Raw genomic sequence first — 24,542 nt, 5'->3', positions numbered from 1 at the left:
GACAGGTTTTTAGTCACCTCTGGACCACTCAGACTGGCTGTGTGGTGGCTGGGGGTTGACATAGCAAGGTTGTCTTTCAGCCATGACAGAGTCTTCAACCATCAAGCAACAGAAAGGAAGAGGAAATGAGGAAACGGGAGAGGAAGAGAGAGAACAAGAGGAGGTAGTGGTTAACCCAGTGGGATGCATCCAGGCCCAAATTCAACCAATTGCAGATAAAGGAAAACTACAGTACACTGGGGGTTCACTCTCGATGTTTACAACCTTCAAAGTTGTAAACCCAGTTAAAATCAACACACCCTGTTTATCACGCGGACATTGCCATTGGATTTTTACTCTAAAGTATTAGTACTGTTGTAGCAGACCACAAGAAACACCAGAAATCAGTCCATAGTTACCTTATCAGCAGATGTGGTAGAATTTTGCAACTGAATACCAAATTCTGATTGGCAACCTGGAGAACAAGTGTTCAAATGGGTTGTCTGGTCCTTTCTGCAAAGCAAGAAAATGTTACGTTAACTTAATGGTCTGCTTAAAGTGTCATCAACAATTTCATCTGGTTTCAAAAAACAAGAAGCTGATGAAAGTCTATACCTTTGCCTCTCCACACACAGTCTTCCAGTCAAGTCATTGCTGGTGGTGTCACAGGAGACTCGGGCATAGCTTTTGGAAGGCTGTTCAACTTGACTAACAGTCAGCTTTCTGGGGACCCCACAGTCTTTCATGTTCTAAAAAAAAAAGGAAATTACACAGGTCAGTAGTAGGTCAAATAATTCGAGTAATTCTACTATTTTAAAGAGGTATCAGGTACCACCTATTCTGATGAGTTCCTCTTTTCATAACAGTTCACCCAAATTACACCCCTATTGACATATTCGTTTTTAATCGACTCCTTAAAAGTTAAGGAAACCTATATGTAATTTTGGAATTTGGGTGAACTATCGAGATTTTGTAATTTGAGTGAACTACCACTTAAACTACTTTTTAACAAGAATTTCCTAGTTATTTGAAAAATGGATCTGCTGACCTCGAACCCTTTGAGAGGGTTCTGTTCCTCTTTGATGTCCTTGCCTATGATCCTCTGGGCCTCATGTTCCGGATCTCTGGTTTGACTCAGTGCGCCAGGTTCATCACAGGAGAAGTCTATGGCAAAGGTGATGGGCAAAGCTGGCCACTCGCTCCTGCATGGCAAAACATTATGGGTTACTTATTGTAACACTGGTTCTATCAATGATAGTGACCCTACCCTACCTCATCCGTAAGGCCAGCTGACACTCAGTGCTAGGTTCATTGGTAATGAAATAGAATGGTTCATGTGAGTGAATGGGCCAAAATCATGATAAAGCAAGAACAAACTCACTGTAAAAGACCAATCCAGCAATTACACTACCGGTCAAAAGTTTTAGAACACATACTCATTCAAGGGATTTTCATTATTTTTACTATTTTCTACATTGTAGAATAATAGTGAAGACATCAAAATTATGAAATAACATATATGGAATCATGTAGTAACCAAAGAAGTGTTAAACAAATGAAAAAATATAGCCACCCTTTGCCTTGATGACAGCTTTGCACACTCTTGGCATTCTCTCAACCAGCTTCATGAGGTAGTCACCTGGAATGCATTTCAATTAACAGGTGTGCCTTCTTAAAAGTTAATTTGAGAAATGTCTTTCCTTCTTAATGCGTTTGAGCCAATCAGTTTTGTTGTGACAAGGTGGGGGAGTATACAAAAGATAGCCCTATTTGGTAAAATACCAAGTCCATATTATGGCAAGAACAGCTCAAATAAGCAAAGAGAAACGACAGTCCATCATTACTTTAAGACATGAAGGTCAGTCAACACTGAACATTTCAAGAACTTTGAAAGTTTCTTCAAGTGCAGTTGCAAAAACCATCAAGCGCTATGATGAAACTGGCTCTGATGAGGACCGACACAGGAATGGAAGACCCAGAGTTACCTCTGCTGCAGAGGATAAGTTCATTAGAGTTACCAGCCTCAGAAATTGCAGCCCAAATAAATGCTTCACGGAGTTCAAGTAACAGGCACATCTGTGTGAATCATGCTTTGTGAATCAGGCCATTATGGTTGAACTGCTGCAAAGAAACCACTACTAAAGCACACCAATAATAAGAAGAGACTTGCTTGGGCCAAGAAACACGAGCAACGGACATTAGACGGGTGGAAATGTGTCCTTTGGTCTGGAGTCCAAATTGGAGATTTTTGGTTCCAACCACCGTGTCTTTGTGAGACGTGGTGTGGGTGAACGGATGATCTCTGCATGTATATTTCCCACTGTAAAGCATGGAGGAGGAGGTGTTATGATGTGGAGGTGCATTGCTTGTGACACTGTCTGTGATTTATTTAGAATTCAAGGCACACTTAACCAGCATGGCTACCACAGCATTCTGCAGCGATATCCCATCTGGTTTGGGCTTAGTGGGACTATCATTTGTTTTTACACAGGACAATGACCCAGCACACCTCTAGGCTGTGGAAGGGCTATTTTACTAAGAAGGAGAGTGATGGAGTGCTGCATCAGATGACCTGTCCTCCACATCACCCGACCTCAACCAAAGGGAAAGGTTGGCTATTTGAAGAATCTCAGTTAAAAAATATATTTTAATTTGTTTAACACTGTTTTGGGTTACTACATGATTCCATATGTGTTATTTCATAGTTTTGATGTCTTCACTATTATTCTACAATGTAGAAAATAGTCTAAATAAAGAAAAACCCTTGAATGAGTAGGTGTTCAAAAACTTTTGAAAGGTAGTGTACGATTACCTCTGCACGTCGTTTTTTGCTGTTGTTTTGGTTTCGGTTCGAGACCTGACTCAAGATTGTCTTGAGAAAAGTCACCGTCCGAAACGTTGACAACAATAAACATGCAGAGGTACTCGTGTGTCCGGGAGTAGTCTTTTACAATGAACAATATTATGCTCATTCTCCACAGCAAACATTGGTGTATACACCCCAGTGATATACTCGGGAAATTGTTTTTCCTGAGGCTTTTATTTCCAGCACCACAAACAAGATGAGAGAAAAGCATTGTGGTGTGGAGTGTTAAAATAAAACACATACTGTATTTAGTGCTTTTTATGTAGGCAGATTGGAAACCAAGGGGGAGATAGATGTGGGGGGGAGAGGTCAGAAGGGTGGACACAAAGATTGAACTCTGGTCTCCAGGGCCGTGGTACATAGCGACGGGAGGGATACCACTTAACCAAGGCTTAGCACCTATTGTCATGCATTAGAGACAATATGTCCAAAGTGGATCATTTGTAGCAGCCTTGGATGCCTCTTAATCAGTTTCACTGTGTATTCTTTAGGGTTTTTGAGTCATACCCACAAGTCTGAGCACTCCTCAACATGTCTGGAGCACTTCTGCTTGGAGACGTGTCACATGACTCAGAAATCCAAGGATGAACAACACTGACTGTATCCACCAGATATGCTGAATTAGCTAACAACATGTTATGCAACCATGACAATCTGAACAGACAGAAGGCTTTGTCCTTGGAGTGACTGACTGGGGCCGGCAGGGGTACAAAGTAATGATGTCACCCCCCTCTGAAGGGGTGAGGTCATGGTTTCAGGAAAGTGCTTTTGTTTTAGAAATACACTATACAACAGAGAGGGAACAGCATGGTTAGGAGTCAGAAATCTCGCCATCAAAAAGGAACACTTGTCGGTTGTCTTTAATTCAAACGTTCTTTCTCATTGGCGCCCGTTAAGGAAACCTATTTCCAGTTTTGACAGAAGAGAGCCAATTGCCGCCCTTACAACAAAAATACAAAGTTTGTGATACAGATACTCACTGGACAGAAATGGGCACACCTCTCCACACATATGCTTGGAATGTGGGTCATTTGTTAATATTTCAAACGTTTAATACCCTAAAACTTAGGATTTTATGGTTCAATGTCTTAAGAAATATGTTAGTGCCTCCGTAAACCATACAGTTTAAATCCACAATCTGAGCTAGAACATTTGTAATTAAACTTCCAAAATGTAACTTTAAATGCAGAAGTGCATTTAACCCACAGTTGAATGACTAACATGGTAACTGACCAGGATACTTCTGTTCAATAAGCTTTATAAGCTACATCCGTTTGTATCCCTGGTTACTAGGCCATACCATACTTATGAGGCACTCTGCACACATCTGCTAAAGAAATTAGGAGCAGGTTTATCGTATAGTATAATCTCCCCCCAAAATGTCTTTCTCTATATTCATCCATATCTAATTTTGGCATACACTTGTCGCTCCAGCTCCTACAGAGAACACTTTTACTCAGACACAGGGGCTTGCGAAATCCGCGTCATGCTCAAAGTTAGAGCATTGCATAATACAAAGAGAATGTCAAGAATGAATTCCCCCGAATTGGTTCCATGGCGATTATCTGGACTGCATTTGCTGTGAGTGAAACTCAGACTATGGTTATGAGGGCAAGGATAATTTCAATGTCGGCCTCAGTTGCCATTAGGGCATTGGCTCTAATGCTAGAATGTCTTGTTAGTTACACAACAAGAGTGTTAGTAGGAAAACAATACATCATCTTCTTCACCGAGTAGGTTTTCCATTAATCCAATTGTAAACATCAAACCTTTTCATCTGGAATACATTTTCCATGAGTTCATCCTGACATAAACTGTTAAGTGATGTTTATCAACATGTCGAAAAGTTCGGAGTCGACATGTGGGTTGGGTCAAAAGGGCTGCCCATTTTGTATCATTATACTGTAGCAATGGCTCGCTAACTCAGTTATTGGTGACCTCCATTGATGACTTTATTCAGCACTACCAAATGTAAAGGGTTTTATGGAGGGAAAAATAGCAATGGTGTAAAGTACTTAAGTAAACATTAAAAAAACATTTTTGGGTAACTTCACTACATTCCTAAAGAAAAGAATGAACTTTTTACTCCATACATCTTCCCTGACACCCAAAAGTGCTTGTTACATTTTGAATGATTAGCTGGACAGGAATATCCCTGGTAGTCTCTACTGCAGGGACTGTACTGTAGTCTCAAATAATCAACTAATCATCAACCTTTGATAATTTTAATCAGCTGTGTAGTGTAAGGCCAGAAACCAAAACGTGCACCCCTTAGGGTCCCAAGGACCGATATTGGGAAACGCTGCATTAGAGAGACAGACAAAGAAACAATATGAGCTTTAGGGATCCATATTTACCCGCTACCCTCCTGGAGAAGGCCCCAACTCTCCTGCACCTCAGCCTGCTTCCGTGTCACTCTGGCAGCCAGGGTAGGGTGGAGGTCCGAAAGGCGTGAAACAGTCTCGTTCAGCATCTGGAGAGAGCGTGGTCGAGGGAAGGGATGGGGGCAGTGGAAGGAAGTGACACAATTCATTTGGTGTTGATTTACAGTCTTTGGAAAACGACCCACCCTCTTTAAAATGGAAGGCTATGGTTAGATGGAACACAGAAGTATTTTTTTATTTGATCTTATTTCACCTTTATTTAACCAGGTAGGCTAGTTGAGAACAAGTTCTCATTTACAACTGCGACCTGGCCAAGATAACGCAAAACAGTGCGACACAAACAACAACACAGAGTTACACATGGAATAAACAAGCGTACAGTCAATAACACAATAGAAAAAAAGAAAGTCTATATACACTGTGTGAAAATGGAGGTAAGGCAATAAATAGGCCATAGTAGCAGAGTAATTACAATTTAGCAAATTAACACTGGAGTGATAGATGAGCAGATGATGATGTGCAAGTAGAAATACTGGTGTGCAAAAGAGCAGAAAATTTAATAAAAACAATATGGGGATGAGGTAGGTAGATTGGGTGGGCTATTTACAGATGGGCTATGTACAGCTGCAGCGATCGGTTAGCTGCTCAGATAGCTGATGTTTAAAGTTAGTGAGGGAAATATAAGTCTCACAGTATAACATCACGTCATAGAAGGCTCCTTCTGTGGTTAAGGGGGAAACACCCCAAAAAGATCCAGAGAAGGTCTAGGAAAGAATAGTCTGGTGGTGTTATGGTGTTATGTTTCACTGACTTATGATAGTTTCTCTTTGTTTCTCTCTACTTAGTAGGCTTGAGTACTGAGCATGTGCCAAGACCATACATTACAGTTGTAGTGCATTTCTTTTAAATTCACTGAAACAGTGACATTCAATTCATATTTTTGTTGGTTATATTTTCAATGATAACTTTTTGGAATTACTAGTATTTCACTTGAAATGGAAATGAACACAGCCCTGATGTATGAACGATGCGTTACTGCATTTCACCATAAATGTATTCATTATTTTGAGCTACATTTTTCCCCAAGTGCCACTCACCGTGATTTGGCTGGCAATATTGTAGATCTCTGTCTGACCGCAGCTCCCCTGGTTATCTGATCCAGACAGGACGCTTCTCTACCAAACACAAAAATAATATAGAGTCAATCTTATGATAATAAGTGTAATAACGTGTAATTACAAAACAGTGATAATTTGGAGAGCTTTGGGACCATTTATTGGGGTTATGATGTTATGATGGGGACAGTTGTACTAAGCTCATGGCGCACATATTTTTCAAGAATCAATCAATTTAAATAAACATTTAACAGCATGTAAATATTGCAGGTTGTACCTTTAAAGGATCACTGGTGCAAAATAGGACTCTTGTGCAAATTCCTATTCTGCCTTTTTACCTTCCTGTTGATGGTGAAGATGATGTTGTCAGCCTGTTGGTAGAAGGAGGAGACGTCCAGAGCCAGTTTGAGGTCTTGGTGATAGTTTCTTAACAGTGACTGGAACCTCAGGCAGCTACCAAAGAGATACAGTATCTAGTTCAGTGCTTTGGCAATGGGATCCCATGAGGGTCAAATTCCCAGATATGACTTGAAATCCAAGATGGATGCAGAATAATTCAAGTCAGACCAAGTAATGTGACATAACATGGAAAGCTGTAGTTAAATAGTAGTGGCTAGGAAAACATTTACATTTTACATTTAAGTCATTTAGCAGACGCTCTTATCCAGAGCGACTTACAAATTGGAAAGTTCATACATATTCATCCTGGTCCCCGCGTGGGGAATGAACCCACAACCCTGGCGTTGCAAGCGCCATGCTCTACCAACTGAGCCACACGGGACCAACAACATGTTAACGGTAGCCATAACAAATATACATCCATGGCACCAAGGACAAAGTATATTTAGCCTAGTCAAGGAGTAGGAGTCTAACCTAGACGCTTATAAGAAATCCCGGTATGCCCTCCGATGAACCATAAAACAGGCAAAGCATCAATACAAGACTAAGATGGAATCGTACTACACCGGCTCCGACGCTCGTCGGATGTGGCAGGGCTTGCACACTATTACGGACTACAAAGGGAAGCACAGCCGCAAGCTGCCCAGTAACACAAGCCTACCAGACAAGCTAAATCACTTCTATGCTCACTTTGAGGTAAGCAACACTGAAGCATGCATGAGAGCATCAGCTGTTCCGGACGACTGTATGATCACACTCTCCGCAGCCGATGTGAGTAAGACCTTTAAACAGGTCAACACTTACAAGACCGCAGGGCCAGACGGATTACCAGGACGTGTACACCGAGCATGCGCTGACCAACAGGCAGGTGTCTTCACTGACATTTTCAACCTGTCCCTGACCGAGTCTGTAATACCAACAAGTTTCAAGCAGACCACCATAGTCCCTGTACCCAAGAACACCAAGGTAACCTGCCTAAATGACTACCGACTCGTAGCACTCACGTCTGTAGCCCTGAAGTTCTTTGCAATCTGGTCATGGCTCACATCAACATCATTATCCCAGAAACCCTAGACCCTCTCCAATTTGCATACCGCCCCAACAGATCCACAGATGATGCAATCTCTATTGCACTCCATACTGCCCTTTCATACCTGGAGAAAAGGAACACCTACGTGAGAATGCTATTCATTGACTATAGCACAGTATTCAACACCATAGTGCCCTCAAAGCTCATCACTAAGCTAAGGACCCTGGGACTAAACACCTGTCTCTGCAACTGGATCATGAACATCCTGATGGGCCGCCCCCAGGTGGTAAGGGTAGGCAACAACACATCTGCCACGCTGATCATCAACACGGGGGCCCCTCAGGGGTGCATGCTCAGTCCCCTCCTGTACTCCCTGTTTACCCATGAGTCCATGCCCAAGCACCATCATTAAGTTTGCTGATGACACAACAGCGGTAGGCCTGATTACAGACAACAATGAGACAGCCTATAAGGAGGAAGTCAGAGACCTGGCAGTGTGGTGCCAGGATAACAACCTCTCCCTCAACGTGATCAAGACAAAGGAGATGATTGTGGACGACAGGAAAAAGAGGACCAAGCACGCCCCCATTCTCATCGACGGGGCTGTAGTTGAGCAGGTTGAGAGTTTCAAGTTTCTTGGTGTCCACATCACCAACAAACTATCATGGCTCAAACACAACAAGACAGTCGTGAAGAGGGCACGACAACGCACATTCCCCCTCAGGAGACTGAAATGATCTGGCATGGGCCCTCAGATCCTCAAAAAGTTATACAGCTGCACCATTGAGAGCATCCTGCATGGTTGCATCACCGCCTGGTATGGCAACTGCTTGGCCTCCAACCACAAGCACTACAGAGGGTAGTGCGTGCTGCCCAGTACATCACTGGGGCCAAGCTTCCTGCCATCCAGGACCTCTATACCAGGCGGAGTCAGAGGAAGGCCAAAAAATTGCCAAGACTCCAGCCCTCCAGCCCTCCAGCCCTCCAGCCCTGCTACCGCATGGCAAGCGGTACCGGAGTGCCACGTCTAGGTCCAAAAGGCTTCTTAACAGCTCCTACCCCCAAGCCATAAGACTCCTGAACAGCTAATCAAATGGCTACCCAGACTATTTGCTTTGTTCCCCCCACCCCCATTTTTATCCTGCTGCTACTCTCTGTTTATTATCCATGCATAGTCACTTTACCTCTACCTACATGTACGTATTACCTCAATTACCTCAACTAACCCACACATTGACTCAGTACCGGTACCCCCTATATATAGCCTCGCTATTTTTATTTTATTGTTGCTCCTTAATTATTTGTTATTTTTCCATTTTTCTTATTTTATTTATAATTTTTTTTACTTCGGTTTATTTTAGTAAAAACTTTCTTAACACTTTTTTTCTACTTAACCAACAACTGCATTGTTGGTTAAGGGCTTGAACGTAAGCATTTCACTGTAAGGTGAACCTGTTGTACTCGGCGCATGTGACAAATAAAATGTGATTTGATTTAGTCATAGAGAAATAAAAAAAACTATAAGAAATGACGAGTGGCCATGATTTATCATGAATATATCAAAGTTTAGGGTCCTGTCGTTTCTTACTGTTATTGCTTTATTTTTTAATCAAAGTAAGGTGTTACTGATATATCTTCCTCAGTCAAACATGGGACCTACGTTTGGTTAACGGTGTTCTCTCGGGAAGGGATTTTGTTGCCTTCTATCTGTTGCAGTCTCTTCCTCTTCTCTCCCTTGTGGTCGGTCTCCAGGTCAAGCGTCTCGTACTGATGTCCATCCTATAGAGGTCATTATAAAGGAAGAACCTGTGAACCAGTACACTCAATTCATGGTTCTGACACTTGAGGGCATGTACAGTTGAAGTCGGAAGTTTACATACACTTAGGTTGGAGTCATAAAAACTCGTTTTTCAACCACTCCACAAATTTCTTGTTAACAAACTATAGTTTTGGCAAGTCGGTTAGGACATCTACTTTGTGCATGACAAGTAATTTTTCCAACAATTGTTTACAGACAGATTATTTCACTTATAATTCACTGTATTACAATTCCAGTGGGTCAGAAATGTACATACACTAAGTTGACTGTGCCTTTAAACAGCTTGGACAATTCCAGAACATGATGCCATGGCTTTAGAAGATTCTGATAGGCTAATTGACTTCATTTGTGTTATGCTGATGAATGAGGACCCAAAAGCGACGTAATAGTAACAGAGTCTTTATTCCAGTATTAAACAAATAATGATTCTCCTGGATATAATCAATGGTAATCCAAAACAGGAAACTGAAATCCTCTCGTCAATAGAGAGGAACGCCTGGAGACGCGACCACAGACTGCAGGTCGCTTCGGGAAGGCACTGGCCGTAGCTGACATTGACACCTGCTCACACGCAGCATCTGAAGAAGGCAAAGAACACGACAGGGCGAAACAAGGACACAGGTACAGCAAACATCAAACAAGAATCCGACAAGGACAGGAGCGGAAAACAGAGGGAGAAATAGGGGACAGGTGTGAAAGAGTAAATGAGGTCGTAGGGAGAATGAGAAACAGCTGGGAGCATGAACGGAACGATAGAGAGAGAAAGAGAAAGAACCTAATAAGACCAGCAGAGGGAAGCACAGGGACAAGACATGATCAAAGACAAAACATGACAGTACCCCCCCACTCACCGAGCGCCTCCTGGCGCACTCGAGGAGGAACCCTGGCGGCAACGAAGGAAATCATCAATCAACGAACGGTCCAGCACGTCCCGAGATGGAACCCAACTCCTCTCCTCAGGACCGTAACCCTCCCAATCCACTAAGTACTGGTGACCACGTCCCCGAGAACGCATGTCCATGATCTTCCGTACCTTGTAAATAGGAGCGCCCTCGACAAGGACGGGGGGGGGGGAGGGAAGACGAACGGGGGCGCGAAGAAAAGGCTTGACACAGGAGACATGGAAGACAGGGTGGACGCGACGAAGATGTTGCGGAAGAAGCAGTCGCACAGCGACAGGATTGACGACCTGAGAGACACGGAACGGACCAATGAACCGCGGAGTCAACTTGCGAGAAGCTGTCGTAAGGGGAAGGTTACGAGTGGAAAGCCACACTCTCTGACCGCGACAATACCTAGGACTCTTAATCCTACGTTTATTGGCGGCTCTCACAGTCTGCGCCCTGTAACGGCAAAGTGCAGACCTGACCCTCCTCCAGGTGCGCTCACAACGTTGGACAAAAGCCTGAGCGGAGGGAACGCTGGACTCGGCGAGCTGGGACGAAAACAGAGGAGGCTGGTAGCCAAGACTACTCTGAAACGGGGACAGCCCGGTAGCAGACGAAGGAAGCGAGTTGTGAGCGTACTCAGCCCAGGGGAGCTGTTCTGCCCAAGACGCAGGGTTTCGAAACGAAAGGCTGCGTAAAATGCGACCAATCGACTGATTGGCCCTTTCTGCTTGACCGTTAGACTGGGGATGAAACCCGGAAGAGAGACTGACGGAAGCACCAATCAAACGACAGAACTCCCTCCAAAACTGTGACGTGAATTGCGGACCTCTGTCTGAAACGGCGTCTAACGGGAGGCCATGAATTCTGAACACATTCTCAATGATGATTTGTGCCGTCTCCTTAGCGGAAGGAAGCTTAGCGAGGGGAATGAAATGAGCCGCCTTAGAGAACCTATCGATAACCGTAAGAATCACAGTCTTCCCCGCAGACGAAGGCAGACCGGTAATAAAGTCTAAGGCGATGTGAGACCATGGTCGAGAAGGAATGGGAAGCGGTCTGAGACGACCGGCAGGAGGAGAGTTACCTGACTTAGTCTGCGCGCAGTCCGAACAAGCAGCCACGAAACGACGCGTGTCCCGCTCCTGAGTAGGCCACCAAAACCGCTGGCGAATAGAAGCAAGCGTACCCCGAACGCCGGGGTGGCCAGCTAACTTGGCAGAGTGAGCCCACTGAAGAACAGCCAGACGAGTAGAGACAGGAACGAACAGAAGGTTACTAGGACAAGCGCGCGGCGACGCAGTGTGAGTGAGTGCTTGCTTTACCTGTCTCTCAATTCCCCAGACAGTCAACCCGACAACACGCCCTTCAGGGAGAATCCCCTCGGGGTCGGTAGAAGCCACAGAAGAACTAAAGAGACGGGATAAGGCATCAGGCTTGGTGTTCTTATTTCCCGGACGATAGGAAATCACGAACTCGAAACGAGCGAAAAACAACGCCCAACGAGCTTGACGTGCATTAAGTCGTTTGGCCGAACGGATGTACTCAAGGTTCTTATGGTCAGTCCAAACGACAAAAGGGACGGTCGCCCCCTCCAACCACTGTCGCCATTCGCCTATGGCTAAGCGGATGGCGAGCAGTTCGCGGTTACCCACATCATAGTTGCGTTCCGATGGCGACAGGCGATGAGAAAAGTAAGCGCAAGGATGGACCTTATCGTCAGACTGGAAGCGCTGAGACAGAATGGCTCCCATGCCCACCTCTGAAGCGTCAACCTCGACAATGAATTGTTTAGTGACGTCAGGAGTAACAAGGATAGGGGCGGATGTAAAACGCTTCTTGAGGAGATCAAAAGCTCCCTGGGCGGAACCGGACCACTTAAAGCAAGTCTTGACAGAAGTCAGAGCTGTGAGAGGGGCAGCCACTTGACCGAAATTACGAATGAAACGCCGATAGAAATTAGCGAAACCGAGAAAGCGCTGCAACTCGACACGTGACTTAGGGACGGGCCAATCGCTGACAGCCTGGACCTTAGCGGGATCCATCTGAATGCCTTCAGCGGAAATAACAGAACCGAGAAAAGTGACAGAGGAGACATGAAAGGCGCACTTCTCAGCCTTCACGTAGAGACAATTCTCTAAAAGGCGCTGGAGTACACGTCGAACGTGCTGAACATGAATCTCGAGTGACGGTGAAAAAATCAGGATATCGTCAAGGTAAACGAAAACAAAAATGTTCAGCATGTCTCTCAGTACATCATTAACTAATGCCTGAAAGACAGCTGGAGCATTAGCGAGACCGAACGGCAGAACCCGGTATTCAAAATGCCCTAACGGAGTGTTAAACGCCGTTTTCCACTCGTCCCCCTCTCTGATGCGTACGAGATGGTAAGCGTTACGAAGGTCCAACTTAGTAAAGCACCTGGCTCCCTGCAAAATCTCGAAGGCTGACGACATAAGGGGAAGCGGATAACGATTCTTAACCGTTATGTCATTCAGCCCTCGATAATCCACGCAGGGGCGCAGAGTACCGTCCTTCTTCTTAACAAAGAAAAATCCCGCTCCGGCGGGAGAGGAAGAAGGCACCACGGTACCGGCGTCGAGAGAAACAGACAGATAATCCTCGAGAGCCTTACGTTCGGGAGCCGACAGAGAGTATAGTCTACCCCGAGGGGGAGTGGTCCCCGGAAGGAGATCAATACAACAATCATACGACCGGTGAGGAGGAAGGGAGCTGGCTCTGGACCGACTGAAGACCGTGCGCAGATCATGATATTCCTCCGGCACTCCTGTCAAATCACCAGGTTCCTCCTGAGTAGAGGGGACAGAAGACACAGGAGGGATAGCAGACATTAAACACTTCACATGACAAGAAACGTTCCAAGATAGGATAGAATTACTTGACCAATTAATAGAAGGATTATGACATACTAGCCAGGGATGACCCAAAACAACAGGTGTAAAAGGTGAACGAAAAATCAAAAAGGAAATGGTCTCACTGTGGTTACCAGATACTGTGAGGGTTAAAGGTAGTGTCTCACATCTGATACTGGGGAGAAGACTACCATCTAAGGCGAACATGGGCGTGGGCTTCCCTAACTGTCTGAGAGGAATGTCATGTTTCCGAGCCCATGCTTCGTCCATAAAACAACCCTCAGCCCCTGAGTCTATCAAGGCACTGCAGGAAGCAGCCGAACCGGTCCAGCGTAGATGGACCGACAAGGTAGTACAGGATCTTGATGGAGAGACCTGAGTAGTAGCGCTCACCAGTAGCCCTCCGCTTACTGATGAGCTCTGGCTTTTACTGGACATGACATGACAAAATGTCCAGCAGAACCGCAATAGAGGCAAAGGCGGTTGGTGATTCTCTGTTCCCTCTCCTTAGTCGAGATGCGAATACCTCCCAGCTGCATGGGCTCAGTCTCTGAGCCGGTGGGAGGAGATGGTTGAGATGCGGAGAGGGGAAGCACCGTTAACGCGAGCTCTCTTCCACGAGCTCGATGACGAAGATCTATCCGTCGTTCTATGCGGATGGCGAGTGCAATCAAAGAGTCCACGCTGGAAGGAACCTCCCGGGAGAGAATCTCATCCTTAACCTCAGCGTGAAGTCCCTCCAGAAAACGAGCGAGCAACGCCGGCTCGTTCCAGTCACTGGAGGCAGCAAGAGTGCGAAACTCTATAGAGTAATCCGTTATGGATCGATCACCTTGACATAGGGAGGCCAGGGCCCTGGAAGCCTCCTTCCCAAAAACTGAACGATCAAAAACCCGTATCATCTCCTCTTTAAAGTTCTGATAATCGTTAGAACACTCAGCCCTTGCCTCCCAGATAGCTGTGCCCCACTCCCGAGCCCGACCAGTAAGGAGTGATATGACGTAAGCGATCCGAGCTCTCTCTCTTGAGTACGTGTTGGGCTGGAGAGAGAACACAATATCACACTGGGTGAGAAAGGAGCGACACTCAGTGGGCTGCCCAGAGTAACATGGTGGGTTATTAACCCTAGGTTCCGGAGACTCGGAAGACCAGGAAGTAGCTGGTGGCACGAGACGAAGACTCAGAAACTGTCCAGAGAGATCGGAGACCTGAGCGGCCAGGGTCTCAACGGCATGAAGAGCAGCAAACAATTCCTGCTCGTGTCTGCCGAGCATTGCTCCCTGGAACTCGACGGCAGTGTTGAGAGAATCCATAGTCGCTGGGTCCATCTTGGTCGGATTCTTCTGTTATGCTGATGAATGAGGACCCAAAAGCGACGTAATAGTAACAGAGTCTTTATTCCAGTATTAAACAAATAATGATTCTCCTGGATATAATCAATGGTAATCCAAAACAGGAAACTGAAATCCTCTCGTCAATAGAGAGGAACGCCTGGAGACGCGACCACAGACTGCAGGTCGCTTCGGGAAGGCACTGGCCGTAGCTGACATTGACACCTGCTCACACGCAGCATCTGAAGAAGGCAAAGAACACGACAGGGCGAAACAAGGACACAGGTACAGCAAACATCAAACAAGAATCCGACAAGGACAGGAGCGGAAAACAGAGGGAGAAATAGGGGACAGGTGTGAAAGAGTAAATGAGGTCGTAGGGAGAATGAGAAACAGCTGGGAGCATGAACGGAACGATAGAGAGAGAAAGAGAAAGAACCTAATAAGACCAGCAGAGGGAAGCACAGGGACAAGACATGATCAAAGACAAAACATGACAATTTGAGTCACTTGGAGGTGTACCTGTGGATGTATTTCAAGGCCTACCTTAAAACTCAGTTTGCTTGACATCACGGGAAAATCAAAAGAAATCAGCCAAAGACCTCAGAAAATATTGTAGACCTCCACAAGTCTGGTTCATCCTCAGGCAATTTCCAAATGTCTGAAGGTACCACTTTCATCTGTACAAACAATAGTACGCAAGTATAAACACCATGGGACCACGCAGCCATCATACCGCTCAGGAAGGAGACACGTTCTGTCTCCTAGAGATGAACATACTTTAGTGCCAAAAGTGCAAATCAATCCCAGAACAACAGCAAATGACCTTCTGAAGATGCTGGAGGAAACAGGTACAAAAGTATCTTTATAACGGAGTTTTAATGTATTTGGCTAAGGTGTATGTAAACTCCCGACTTCAACTGTATATATATATATATATATATATATATATATATGTGTATTCACTGAACCAAAATATAAACACAACATGTAAAGTGTTGGTCCCATGTTTCATGAGCTGAAATAAAATATCCCAGAAATGTTGTGCCATTCATCTGCCACCGTCACCTCACATTTCAGTATGATTTTATTTATTTATTTATTTCACCTATTTTTAACTAGGTAGGCCAGTTGAGAACAAGTTCTCATTTACAACTGCGACCTGGCCAAGATAAAGCACATCAGTGTGACAAAATCAACAACACAGAGTTACACATAAACAAACATACAGTCAATAACACAATAGAAAAATCTTTGTACAGCGTGTACAAATGTAGGAGAGTAGGGAGGTAAGGCAATAAATAGGTCATAGAGGCATTAACGCTGGAGTGATAGATGAGCAGATGATGATGTGCAAGTAGAGATACTGGGATACAAAAATGATAATGCACGGCCCCATGTCGCAAGGATCTGTACACAATTTGTGGAAATTGAAAATGTCCCAGTTCTTTCATGACCTGCATACTCACCAGACATGTCACCCATTGAGCATGTTTGGGATGCTCTGGATCGATGTGTAAGATAGCGTGTTCCAGTTCCCGCCAATATCCAGCGACTTCGCCCAGCCATTCAAGAGGAGTGGGACAACATTCCACAGGCCACAATCAACAGCCTGATCAACTCTATGCGAAGGAGATGTGTCACGCTGCATGAGGCAAATGGAGGTCACACCAGATACTGACTGGTTTTCTGATCCACGCCCCTACCATTTTTCTTAATAAGGTATCTGTGACCAACAGACGCATATCTGTATTCCCAGTGATATGAAATCCATAGATTATGGCCTAGCGAATTTATTTAGATTGACAACTTTCCTTATATGAACTGTATCTCAGTAAAATCTTAGAAATAGTAGCATGTTGCGTTTATATTTTTGTTTGGTGTATATACGAACCACCTGTGTGTAATGCTTCACAAAGGATTTCTGTATGGTCATTTCATTATTTGCAGTACATAGGCTGTTATTGGGATCCATGAGTTGTAGTGTAATGTATTAGCAACGTAGCTGTTATTCAGTTATAAGTGCTGTTAAAAGTACCCATGATGTGTTTTGAATGGTTATCGCAAGTGCTTTACTGCACTATGAGCAAGGTCATGCATTATACAGATGGTTATCAGTATTTGTAACATAAAAATTTGAAAATAATGTATTTTTTGCCATAGCTGTGAAATCACCACAGGCGATACATTCATTTCATTTAATTTACTTCTGCTACTTTGCAATGAATAATTTTCTGCGAGCTGCAGAGCACTACTCCATCTTTGCGGTTTCATAACGTTAAGCTCGTGGAACCTTTTCCTTGTCTGTCTCCGTTCTCTCTTTGCCATGCCGATGCATTCTGTACTGATGACCTCATGCAAAACGTTGAATGATGCATATTATCTTTCCGAGACCTCTTACATCATCGCTGTGTGTAGCTAAATCATGGAGCAACCTGCTGCTGGTTCCCTACAGTCTCCACAATAATCTGAAACTTGTTAGGCCTGCCTGGTTTTCATCTTAGACAGATGTTTGTTTTCCTGGAATGTAACGAACTGTATTTTCTGCAGTGAAATACAAACTTTGGTAACAGTTTACTCAAAACCTGCAATTATAATGCATTATGATGCGTTGATAAGCTTGTATATGAGCTTTTAGAATGTTTTCCAATAGCGTATCACTGTAAGCACTGTTGCGCAGGTTTCACCATGTTGCAAGATTTCCAAGTACCTTGGTTGTTGGAAGCCGCAGGTAGGCTACAAAAGACCACAAAACTGAATGCACATACCCTGCAGTCTTTGGATAGCTTGGCTATACACAAAGCTATAAACGATGTGTCTATGTAGTCTTGAGTACTTGAAAAGTTGAAAACTTCAAGAGATGTAGACATTATCATAAGAAACAGGGAAATGTACAGACAGATGCCCAAAAACTGACCCCCAGAGCTATACTCAATACTGGTGAAAAAATTGAACTTGTGTACTAAACACAGCGATGAGATAACGCAGGCTTTGTGTGACTCAGCCAGCCCACCTACACAGGGCCGAGATGAAGAGCGAAAGAGAGCCAAAACCATGATCTCATCTCAAAATAATTGCTCCTCTTTTCACTGTTCCAGTTCCTTTTCCCATCCCACTGTCCTTTTGCTAGTTGCATGCTCAGCATTGAAAACTGTAACCATGGGACTGTCATCTGTAAAAATATTTAACTTGATTTTCCGGTTAACTTGAAATGTATGTCATGCTTTCTGAGTGCAGAAAATATGCATCTTAACATGGTATGTGATATTAAGTACACTATCTTCTTTATCTGTAAGCTTCTTTTGGCATGCTTGTTCCACAAATAGTTGTTCAGTGTCACTATTTAATACAATCGGGATCCCCTTAAATTCCGAAAGCCAATCGCACATTTTGAAATAACCCGTTTGCCAGCTGTGGATCTGGAGAAACACTTAATCACAAGTACAACTTCAGTTTGGCATCATTATATCCACCAACGCAATGTGCCTGATTGCTATTTTCATCACGCAACCCTTTCAATTATGGAATTGGGAGTCGTTTATTCTGTGGAAATAACCAGTTCATCCGAAACGTGGCCTTTTGCCTTGCTTAATGAAAGCCTGCTGATGATCTCATAGCTCGAGAGTACAGTGTGGATAATGCAACACTGAGGTAATAGTGCACACATTGTGAAAGTGTGTGTGTGTGTGTGTGTGTGTGTGTGTGTGTGTGTGTGTGTGTGTGTGTGTGTGTGTGTGTGTGTGTGTGTGTGTGTGTGTGTGTGTGTGTGTGTGTGTGTGTGTGTGTGTGTGTGTGTGTGCGTGTGTTTCATGCTGGAACAATGCACGTTATGGTGTTCATATCATGTTGCTTTTTGGTAACAGACGAAAAAAAAGTATCTTGTGTTGCAGGGTGGAAGGCGTTACACGGAAAGAATCTGATGTTGTTACTCAGCTTAGTCAGTAACGCAAATTCAGTAATTATTAGTATGTGAAAAAAAACAATTACGTAATGAGAGCATTACGTAGTATGTGAAATGAGGGAGAAAAACAAAACATTACTAACACTGGGTTTTGTGGTTATGGATTTAATTCCCAATTCTCCTTTTGCCATTTGGCTCTGGACTTATTTTCTTTAAAGTAAACAAGTCAATTCATTTGCTTTCAGAAAGCTTGAGAACGGCCAACAGAAACAAAACAAATGTCCATAACAACACTGGTTGAGACATTCACCATTTCTATTTCATATAAAGCCAATTGATTTGAACCAAGTGATTTGAAATGTAAATTAGTTGGTGCTGGCTTGCAGCCTATCCTAACTCAATAACATGTGAGACACCATGAATAAAACAACTGTAATCCAAGGTTACCTTAGACTGAGAGTTGGACCTCTTATCCAAGTCGTCCTGTACTATCAAGGATGGCGGTTTTGGGTGAACACTGTTGTAGTTGCTTCGGATGGCCTCCGACGTGGAACTGACTGAGGTGGCCAGGTCAGAGTCACACAAGGACACGTCGGGGACTGTCTCGGCATTCCTGCAAATAGCAATCTTCCTGATGGACCTAGAGGATGCAGTGGGGGACACAGAATTCCTGTCCTCCTCCACTCTCTCATCCTGATGTCCCTCTGGTGTTGAAGCGTAGACCTGGGCGGCCACTTGTGGGAGTTCCGACTTCCCGGTCCCAGGCCCCCCCTGGGACTGGCCCACGTAAAGGGACATTTGGTCGTGTAGGTTGTTCTGTAGCTCCAACTTGTTCGGAGCAGCAGACTTCGGCAGATAGACGTCCACAAGCTCCTGGCATTTGGCTTCTGAGGGGACAGACAGCCTGGTCCCAATGGTAAAGGGTTGGATTTTTCTGATGACACCCTCAGACATGGTTTTTTGATAGCTCTGCAGTGTGGTCTAGATGGGCATACTGTGACAAGAATCACAAGACAATACAGATATCTCACCTCATCTACTGCAAAGTCCAGTATCAGAAGTTCAGAATGAGAGGAAAAACAAGACGAATCCTCAAATGAATAATGCTCTTTTCCCCAAAAAATTGTCAGGAGAAAATCTCACTCAAAAAGCCACCCGCCTCCTTGCACCTCATGGAGAGAAGACAAGTACAAGACACACAATAGGACGTCCCCTCCTGTCTGTTTCTAAGTTATCAACTGAGCCCGTGTCATGTCAGGGGAAACCAATGTGAGAAGCGGAGGAGGGAGGAGTGCCTCTTCTGAGCAACCACCAAGCCAATAGTGAGAGAGAGAGAGAGAGAGAGCGAGAGAGATAGATAGAGAGAGAGAGAGCTGAGTGAAGAGAGAGAGAGAGCTGAGTGAAGAGAGAAAGTGTCTGGCTTGCTGCCTGGCTGCTCTCTTAGAAAAAAGAAAAAATAGGAAGGGAAAGAGAGTGGGGAAGTTTCATTAAAAAGGAGTGAGGTCACCACTTTCTGTCAAGGGCTGGGCAGAGTCAGAGTGACTGAGGGTTGTAAAACTGGAGCTGTGAAAACTTCCTCCCCAAACAAAAAGCTCCATGCTCAGATATGAGTAGAAGTAACAGAGGGGTACATGCTCTCTCTCGCTCGCTCGCTCTTTCACTCGCTCCCACTTTCTCTCATTCTGCTCTCGCCAACTCAGTCACAGCTGGACAATGAGGTAATGCTTTTAACAAAAATAACAAACATGAAGCACCTCTAGATCTCACGTCTGCAGTCTGCTCTCTCTCTCTCTTTTTCTCCCTCTCTCTCTCTTTATCTATCTCCATAACTGGTCAAATTGTCAAATGTTTGTTCCACAAGTACAAAAGGTGAGGGTATTTGCTTGTTCTCAAATATGCCTCAAGAATCATGTTTTTTTTCTAACAGTTTTCACACTTTTTTCATAACAATCGCTATGAGTTTGTTCTGGGGAGTAACAAAATCCAATGCAATTTTCCACTTCTTTTTCTAGTTCCACATTCACAGTCCAAACATTTACAGACACGCATAGGAAACACATTGTGCTTACTCAGGCCTCAGGCTTCCACTTGATTTGAACCAGGTGTCCTATCTACGGGTCAAACTACATCAGGCTACTGTAACATCCTCTGTACTTCTCTGGCAATCCCTTACAGGTCTTTTCCATGTTATAGGCCATAGGCCTAAACTGTTTTTGGACTGGGACTTATACAATGTAGTTTGTTCTTATAGGAACAGGAGAAAATACCTGTTTTTGTTTCATGAAGATGGATTGGGGTTTTGTAGAAAGAAGATTATTTTTGTTTTCTCATATATATTTCACTGTGTAATCCAATACTCCGGTGGAACTCTGTTCACATATTTGGCTTGTACAAGATGAATGGAAATTCCCTCTTTGATTTATGAACACGACCCCATTACACCATGCTAACTTGCTCACTCTCACAAATGAACACTCTTCTCGTGTTTGTATTTTACCCGTACACCCAATGCCCCCCTTTCTCTCGAGGCTCAACTGAAGTCAATTGACTTTGGGTCAACACCATGAGGACCAATAGGCATGAAACAGCCATGTCCATTTCCTGTTCCAAGAACCAACTGTCTTATGCACTCAAGCTACATGACCTCGAATTCCTATGGCTATAGCTCATCCCCTTACCATGTCTTGACAGCTCTTGTTTTGCTGATAGCAAGAACAAAGAGTTCAGTCACATACTCCTATGTTTTCGTGCAACACTTATACCAACATGGGTTACTAGACATTTTCATTTTGCCATGATGCTAATGAAACATTAAATGTTCCAGAATTAATTGCAACATGCAGTATCTAAATATAAATCTGACCATCTTGATCCTACCATAAAACAAACTCTATGGGGCGGTTTCGCGGACACAGATTAAGCCTAATCCTAGACTAAATTTAACTTTTAAACTAGACTAACTGAAATTACATTTCTCAGACATGGTTTAAAATAGTCTTAGACTTGCCCTAGTCTAGATTTAGAAAAGTCTAATTTCCAGAAGGACGATTAGAATGAATCTAGATCTAAGTGAAAGCTTAAATTAAACCTGGCCAAAGACAGGGCGGTTATAGACAGGAGCAACGCACGGAATGATTTTGATTAAATACATTTTCGTGACCGTTTCCGTATATACAAAGAAAATGCAGCTGACATTGAGGTTTTTGGCATCTGGAACCTCCCATCGTGAAACAGGAGATTTCTGTGGTGCAAGTGAACCGACAGTTTGCAAAATATTCCACAATGTCTGCAATGCTATATGTGAACTGAAAGGTGCAACTCCAAAACTCCTCCTTGTATTCTCAGATTGAAGGAGACAACATAGTGGAATCATACTTGGTGACAGTGGTCTGCACAGACCAACTTATTGTTCACCCCCTATCTTCCTGCAATAGGACCTAAGCAACAACGGTACAATCAAGCTCATATTCGCACCAAAGGTGCAGTGGAGCGCAATTTTGGTATATGGAGACATTCAGCAGGCTTATAGAGAAGGGAACATGACATGTACTGCACTGACACAAATGGTTGAAAGATATTGATAAGAAGATTGTGGGAGCTGTACTGTTAGATTTCAGTGTAGCCTTTGATATTATTGACCATAACCTGTTGTTGAAAAAGCGTACAGTATGTGTTATGGCTTTTCAACCTCTGCCATTTCTTGGATTCAGAGCTATCTAATATAACTCATGGTTTTCTTTAATGGAAGCTTCTCTAATGTCAAACATGTAAAGTGTGGTGTACCGCACAGTAGCTCTCTAGACCCTCTACTCTTTTTAATTTTTTACCAATGACCTGACACTGGCATTAAACAAAGCATGTGTGTCCATATACGCATCAGCAACCACAGCTAATTAAGTCACTGCAACCCTTAACAAAGAGTTGCAGTCTGTTTTGGAATGGGCGGGCAGTAATAAACTGGTCCTGAACATCTCTAAAACTAAGAGCATTGTATTTGGTACAAATCCTTCCCTCAGTTCTAGACCTCAGCTGAATATGGCAATGAGCGGTGTGACTGTTGAACAAGTTGAGACTAAATGGCCTTAGATTATCAACTGTCATGGTCAAAACATATAGATTCAATGGTTGTAAAGATGGGGAGAGGTCTGTCCATAATAAAGAGATGCTCTGCTTTTTTGACACCACACAAAAACATCAAGTCCTGCATGCTCTAGTGTTGTCTTACCTTGATTATTGTCCAGTTGTGTTGTCGAGTGCTGCAAGGAAATACCTAGTTAAGCTACAGCTGGCCTAGAACAGAGCGGCACGTCTTGCTCTTCATTTTAATCAGAGGGATGATATAAATACTATGCATGCCAGTCTCTCTTGGCTAAGAGTTGAGGAGAGACTGACTGCATCACGTCTTCTTTTTATAAGAAACATGAATGTGTTGAAAATCCCAAATTGTTTCCATAGTCAACTTACACACAGCTCTGAAACACATTTACCCCACCAGACATGCCACCAGGGGTCTTTTCACAGTCCCCAAATCCAGAACAAATTCAAGAAAACATGCAGTATTTTATAGAGCCATTTGTAATAAATACTCAGGGAGATAAAGGTGTAGATTCACGTGCAGAGCGCGGCAGGTGTTTATTTCGCCTTCGCAGAAGGCAGGAATCATGGTCACAGGCAGGCAATGGTCATACACAGGTAGGCAAACAGGCAGGTGAATCCAAACTAAGACTGAAGGCTATAAACTGGTTCTCACAAACGAGCTAGGAAAAGGCGTTGTAGAGTCAAAACGAACAATACCTCACAAAGCACAAACAGAATGAACTGAACTAAATAAGGAGCTGATGAGACCAGGTGAGTAACTACCACAGGTGAAATCAATGAACGAAAAAGAAAGACAGGGCTACGTTCAAGAACACAAAGAAACAGGGCTACGTTCAAGAACATGACACAGAACACAAGGTTGACTAAGAAAATAAATACAGAACCTTACACCATTATTGCATGGAACTCCATTTGATTTCATATTTCTTAAATGAACAGCAAACCTGGTTTCAAAAAACAGATAAAGCAACACCTCACAGCACAACGCCTCTTCCCTATTTGACCTAGATAGTTTGTGTATGTATTGATATGTAGACTGTATGCTTTAAACATTTTTTAAAATGTAATTCTGTCCTTGAACTGTTCTTGTCTATGAATGTTCTAAACTCAGCAAAAAAAGAAACACCCCTTTTTACAGGACCCTGTCTTTCAAAGATAAGTGGACCCTGTCTTTCATCTATAAGTCTTTGCTAGGTAAAGCCCCGCCTTACCTCAGCTCACTAGTCACCATAGCAGCACAGACCCGTAGCACGCGCTCCAGCAGCTAAATTTCACTGGTCACCCCCAAAGCCAAATCCTCCTTTCCTTCCAGTTCTCTGCTGCAAATGACTGGAACGAATTGCAGAAATCACTGAAGCTGGAGACCCATATCTCCCTCACTAACTTTAAGCACCAGCTGTCAGAGCAGCTCACAGATCACTGCACCTGTACATAGCCCATCTGTAAATAGCCCATCCAACTACCTCATCCCCATACTGGTATTTGTTTTATGCTCCTTTGCATCCCAGTATCTCTACTTGCACATTCATCTTCTGCACGTCTATCACTCCAGTGTTTAATTGTTAAATTGTAATTATTTCGCCACTATGGCCTATTTATTGCCTTACCTCCCTTATCTTGCCTCATTTGCACACACTGTATATATCCATTTTTTTCTCTATTGTGTTATTGACTGTATGTTTGTTTATTCCATGTGTGACTCTGTGTTGTTGTTTGTGTTGCACTGCTTTGCTTTATCTTGGCCAGGTCGCAGTTGTAAATGACAACTTGTTCTCAACTAGCCTACCTGGTTAAATAAAGGTAAAAAAAAAAGATCATTCGTAAAAATCTAAATAACTTCACAGATCTTCATTGTTAAGG

At 43.7% G+C, this 24,542-nt stretch overlaps 1 protein-coding gene across 1 annotated transcript in view; it reads right to left on the bottom strand.

Annotated features, from left to right (window-relative positions):
- Positions 1–20,006, bottom strand: part of LOC139544069 (uncharacterized) — a 41,854-nt gene extending 21,848 nt beyond the window's left edge. Inside the window, exons 1-9 of the mRNA XM_071350788.1 lie at positions 19,032–20,006; positions 9,434–9,552; positions 6,683–6,797; positions 6,327–6,404; positions 5,203–5,318; positions 1,028–1,181; positions 595–728; positions 399–492; positions 18–92 (exon numbers count right to left, since the gene is read on the bottom strand). Coding sequence (XP_071206889.1) covers positions 18–92; positions 399–492; positions 595–728; positions 1,028–1,181; positions 5,203–5,318; positions 6,327–6,404; positions 6,683–6,797; positions 9,434–9,552; positions 19,032–19,538 — 1,392 coding nt within the window. The 5' untranslated portion in view covers positions 19,539–20,006. The remainder of the gene's footprint in view (positions 1–17; positions 93–398; positions 493–594; positions 729–1,027; positions 1,182–5,202; positions 5,319–6,326; positions 6,405–6,682; positions 6,798–9,433; positions 9,553–19,031) is intronic.
- Positions 20,007–24,542: the final 4,536 nt, after the last annotated feature.

This window comes from Salvelinus alpinus, chromosome 2 (genome assembly GCF_045679555.1).
Source record: "Salvelinus alpinus chromosome 2, SLU_Salpinus.1, whole genome shotgun sequence".
Classification (NCBI taxonomy): domain Eukaryota; kingdom Metazoa; phylum Chordata; class Actinopteri; order Salmoniformes; family Salmonidae; genus Salvelinus; species Salvelinus alpinus.
Note: the sequence above shows the minus strand (reverse complement) of the source record. Positions and strands in the feature narration are given on the sequence as shown.